The 6000-nt window shown below is 42.1% G+C and overlaps 2 protein-coding genes across 2 annotated transcripts in view; both read right to left on the bottom strand.

Moving 5' to 3' along the window:
- The window catches only part of ldlra (low density lipoprotein receptor a), a gene marked incomplete at both ends in the record, with an annotated part of 29951 nt that extends 26740 nt beyond the window's left edge, over positions 1–3211 (bottom strand). The window contains 3 exons of the mRNA XM_084329198.1: positions 414–539; positions 3083–3120; positions 3204–3211. Coding sequence (XP_084185324.1) covers positions 414–539; positions 3083–3120; positions 3204–3211 — 172 coding nt within the window. The remainder of the gene's footprint in view (positions 1–413; positions 540–3082; positions 3121–3203) is intronic.
- Positions 1–5394, bottom strand: part of LOC311241011 (histone H3.2) — a gene marked incomplete at its 3' end in the record, with an annotated part of 340183 nt that extends 334789 nt beyond the window's left edge. Inside the window, exon 1 of the mRNA XM_084329666.1 lies at positions 5365–5394. The remainder of the gene's footprint in view (positions 1–5364) is intronic.
- Between the last annotated feature and the right edge of the window lie 606 nt (positions 5395–6000).

Below are 6000 nucleotides of genomic sequence, written 5' to 3' on the forward strand. Positions count from 1 at the left end.
TCTGTAGTGTGGTAATGAAAGGGTTAACCTTCTGTAGTGTGGTAGTGAAAAGGTTAAAGCCATTTTCAAATGTCTAAACATAAAATGATGTTTCAGTGGTGGTGAAGGAGGCCATTTCCACCCTAGATTGTGGGGAGCGCTTTGAGTGTCTAGAAAAGCGCTATATAAATGTAATGAATTATTATTACAAGTTAACCCTTTCACTACCACACTACAGACGGTTAACCAACTGTAGTGTGGTAGTGAAAGGGTAACCGTCTGTAGTGTGGTAGTTAAAGGTTAACCGTCTGTAGTGTGGTAGTGAAAGTGTTAAACTTAAAACGTCAAGTGAAGTCATCCCTGTCTTGTACTGTGGTCTGGTCCATTACTGCTGTGTGTGATGTGCTTCTGTTTGAGACGTGATAAATACTCACTGCAGGTTCCGGGGAGTTCATCTGTACCGTCTCCACAGTCGTCGGTTCCATCACACACCCACCTGGTGGTGATGCAGTTCCCATTCCCACACTGCAACTGGTTGGTTCTACACGTCGCCAACGCGTCTGGAACAACAAGACACAAACAGGGTGGTTGGACGAAACCCAGAGGGAAACTAGATCCAAGACAAGATCGAAATTAGAACTCATTTACTTCTCTTAGACAACAAAAGAGATCTGTTGAAAAATGAGAATAAGGAAATGTTTTCATGTTCGGGAGAAACAACTATAGTTGAGGCATTCTTTTCAATCAGCACTTGACTATTTAAAGGCACACCTGATTGGCAAAGCACAAGAGCCAATCTGATGAAGCTACAAATGGGAAACTCGTAGTTTGCTCCTTCTTTTTTGTTTTAAATGTAATTAATCAAAGAAAATGTCAATCAAAATATCCTGGTGTGCGCTGGAATATATATATATATATATATATATTATATATATTATTTTCCACTATAGCTGAGCGGATAGTGGTATTACTCTGATCAGGCTACGAGATCTTTACATTCTCTCAAATATGTCTCAATATATAATATCAGCTAGCTCTCTTCAGTATGAATGAAAACATGAGATTGAAGGGAAATCTCAAAGAAACCTCGGAGTGAATGTTTTTACGTCTAGACAATATTGAGATCTCCGTGGCTTCTCTCAAATGATCTAAAACGAGGATCTGTGTTGCTCCTTAAGGGCCTTTAGAGGCAACAGTTCTAACTATTCGATGATTCACAGATATGAGTGAACAGCACAAAGTGGTGGATGAGAACCTCTCCTAGATAGATAGCTTGAAAAGAGTAAGCAACAATGTTTTCTTATAAGAATGGACCATTGTTTAAGTTATTACCTATTAGTTCAAGTTTCAAGTTTGTTTATTAAATATCACAATAGAATACACATACTTTACGGTGAAATGCTTGGTTATGTATGAGCCCCTGAGAGTGTGCTTCATACAGTAAAAAAAGTAAGTAAAAAGTAAGTAAGAGGAATATACAATATACATATATACAGTACGATATACAATCTAAATTACAATTACAATTACAATTACACACACACACAACACACACACACACACACACACACACACACACACACACACACACACACACACACACACACACACACACACACACACACACACACACACACACACACACACACACACACACACACACACACACACACACACACACACACACACACACACACACACACACACACACACACACACACACACACACACACACACACACACACACACACACACACACACACACACACACACACACACACACACACACACACACACACACACACACACACACACACACACACACACACACACACACACACACACACACACACACACACACACACACACACACACACACACACACACACACACACACACACACACACACACACACACACACACACACACACACACACACACACACACACACACACACACACACACACACACACACACACACACACACACACACACACACACACACACACACACACACACACACACACACACACACACACACACACACACACACACACACACACACACACACACACACACACACACACACACACACACACACACACACACACACACACACACACACACACACACACACACACACACACACACACACACACACACACACACACACACACACACACACACACACACACACACACACACACACACACACACACACACACACACACACACACACACACACACACACACACACACACACACACACACACACACACACACACACACACACACACACACACACACACACACACACACACACACACACACACACACACACACACACACACACACACACACACACACACACACACACACACACACACACACACACACACACACACACACACACTCAGTGACCTGAAATACTGTATGCTGCCAGTAGGGGAAGAGTGGCAAACTGTGAGTGAGCGAGTGAGCAAGTGAGTGACATTGCCGGTCATAGAGGTGCTTCATATTTAAAAAATCACAAGTGCTCCAGAGAGGAGGAAGCATACGGGTTGGTCTTATTTCTGTACACATCAATATTGCAGAATGTGAGTGGGGAGTGGGGGAGGGTAGCGGCCCGTGGCAATGATGCTGTTAACACGTTGTCAGAGAGGAGTAGGGGGGGATGGTTAGGAGAAACTGATGTATGACCCTTTGATGAGCCACCTCTCCCCCTGCACACACACACACAGACAGACACACACTGACTCATGCATACACGTTCCTACATGCATATATAGGGCAGGTGAATAGGTTAAGCTACACACAAAGAGAGGTACTAATCTATACTGACAAGTAGAGTCAAGCCCCCCAGTCGTTACCAGGGTGGGGGTTAGAGAAATGAAAGATTTATAATTACACCAGTAGATATACCATATGGTGTTCTTATGGTGCCTGTCAGCGGACATATTGCCGTCTATACAAGTTCTGAAATGAGTTCATTCATTGAACAAAAGCCTTCTACATGGACCCGCTGAATCGAGAAGAACCAATTAGGATACTGTACGTCAGGCCAGAACAAGCTCTTTACTGCAGGGGCCCTCGGGAATCTCACCTTCTGCCCCCTGGGGCCTCAGAATCCTGCATGGACACCTGTTTCTGACGGGAAGAAGTCAGAGAGTGAAGGTCTAGAAGCAGCAGCACACCTCTAGTGGCTGATCAGGGTCCCCCCTCACCTCATCATGGTAGTGTGACGGTCACTTCACTTTAAAAATGGTACTACCAGCCATTGTAAAAGAAAATAAAATGTACCATGGTACCAATCCATTGTATAAATACTTTACCATGGTACTGCCATGGTCAAAAGTGCTTTTTTTTTTTTTTTTTTTACTTCTCCACTGTACTATAATTCTGTGACCTGTACCTGTATGTCTTCTACTACCTATACCTCCCCTCCCCCATCCCCCATGCTGCTATGATACCGAATTTCCCCCAAGGGGATCAATAAAGGAATATCTTATCTTATCTTTACAAGTTGTGTTCCTCGATGACATCTCCTGGATGAAGATGAACAGCTGGCATAAAATAGTGTCCGTTTCGGCAACTCGTCGTGAATCATAGTCGGCCATTATGACACATTAGTACTTCAATGATGACTGGAAGAGGCTGACTGGTGTTTTGACTATTGCTGTTTGTTCATTTAGTTTGTTTCCAACTCATGTAATCCTTCTCCATGGGATATAAACTGACATGCTACCAGTTAGGGATGTGCATGACTGACCAAAATAATTTTCGAATAGTCTACTGTTCTTAAGACCGAACATTCGAAAATTCAAACCCCGAAATTGTTATTTTCTGTTTCAGTTTAAATTCAGTTAAATGTTCAGTTTCAGTTCAATTCAGTTATTCTTTTTAATAGAATGGATCATTCAAATCAAAAGGGTATTGCACATAAATAGCCTGGGCACTTAGAAAATCCTTCAGAGCGTTGATCGGCTCAGCTGACCGACAATAAATCAAAATGACACCATTCACCATTGTAGCCTATAATAACAACATTGCATTGGCCTATCAACCGGTTTTAATAAACAAACAGAAACAGTAGCATGTGCATATTTTAGATCAATTCGGCTATGAAAATTAGGCTGCCTCTAAATACAAAAATTATTAAAAAAAATGATAATAAAATAAAGAATTTGATATATATTTTTCGACTCTGACATGAAAATCTAATCACGACTATTTGATCATTCGAAAATTCAAACTCATCCCTACTACCAATAGTATTGTGTAGCCATACCTCTCTCTCTCCACACTATGTTAGCGCTGTGCCATCGCCTTTTACCATGACAGTACCATGGTAAATTATTTACACAATGGCTGGTACCATCATGGTCAAACTGAAATGATGTGTACTTTCCCACAGTTCCAGAAACGGGTGCTACAAAAAAAAAGTTAATTCACTGGCATTTCATAATATTTATCTAATGGGCTTAAAGCTTAAAGTTCAGCCCATCAAAGACTGGAGCAAAACATGACAGTGTTATTGATTAACCTCAGGTCAGTGTGTGTGTGTGTGTGTGTGTGTGTGTGTGTGTGTGTGTGTGTGTGTGTGTGTGTGTGTGTGTGTGTGTGTGTGTGTGTGTGTGTGTGTGTGTGTGTGTGTGTGTGTGTGTGTGTGTGGACGTGGTACGCTTTGTTTACTGGTCCCTTATCTGATATCCGGTCGTTATCTGACATTGTCCCCGATCAGGTGAAAGAAGAGAGAGAGAGAGAGAGAGAGAGAGAGAGAGAGAGAGAGAGAGAGAGAGAGAGAGAGAGAGAGAGAGAGAGAGGGGGGGGGGGGCTGTTGAAACACCACTCCATATAGAGGTGTCCTTGGTTGACGTGACCCACATGGGATCCAAGAGCATCATGGCAGACAGATTAACACCAGGTTAACCCTTTCACTACCACACTACCAAAGGGTTAACCCTTTCACTGTGACAATACAGAAGGTTAACCCTTTCACTGCCACACGCCAAAGGGTTAATCCTTTCACAAGCACACTACAGACGGTTAACCGTCTGTAGTGTGGTAGTGAAAGGTTAACCTTCTGTAGTGTGGTAGTGAAAGGTTAACCTTCTGTAGTGTGGTAGTGAAAGGGTTAAGGAGTCAAGCCAATCCATGCCACTTTCTAACTTTTAGCTGCGTCATGTCAGGCGTATAAGAGGGGCGTGTTTATTTACATCCTCTGCTGTTGGTTTCTTCTTGGCCCTGTGGGATATCAATCAAGATAAACTTTACTCCAAGGCTACGTTCACACTGCAAGCCTTAGTGCTCAATTCTGATTTATTGCTCAGATCAGACTTTTTTGTTTGGTTATTCAGATAATAAAAAAATATTTGGCCAATATACCAGAGAGAGAGAGAGAGAGAGAGAGAGAGAGAGAGAGAGAGAGAGAGAGAGAGAGAGAGAGAGAGAGAGAGAGAGAGAGAGAGAGAGAGAGAGAGAGGGGGGGCTCCAGGTAGGACTCATGCCAGCGCAGAATTGTGATGAATGTCAGTCTAGACCAGTGGTCGGTAACCTGCGGCCTCGAGGCCGCATGCGGCTCTTTAGCCAATCAGCTGCGGCTCCCTGGCCCAAAATTTTTTTTTTTTTTTTTTGGATATCGATGTCATACTGTGACACTGAAATGAACAAATATTTCATCAACTAAGATATTTAGTCAACAAAAGGCTTACCTGTATGCCTGATATGTGGTGCGAAATTTGCGAACAACGAAAAATTTACTTTTTATTTTATAGATTTTCCACAAATAAGGGAAGGACTCTAATAGAGCTGCATAGTTCAGGGTTTTATTTCAAAGTAGGTTTACAGATGCAAGTGTTTTTTCTCCTTTTCTGTGTTTTATTTCAAAGTAGGTCTACAGTACACATGGTAGTCTTTTTTCAAAGTAGACTACTTTTATTTTATAAATGTTCCACAAATAAGGGAAGGACTCAAATATACCTGAATAGTTCAGGGTTTTATTTCAAAGTCGGTCTACAGACA

This window comes from Notolepis coatsorum (genome assembly GCF_963971535.1).
Source record: "Notolepis coatsorum genome assembly, chromosome: 14".
NCBI lineage: Eukaryota > Metazoa > Chordata > Actinopteri > Aulopiformes > Paralepididae > Notolepis > Notolepis coatsorum.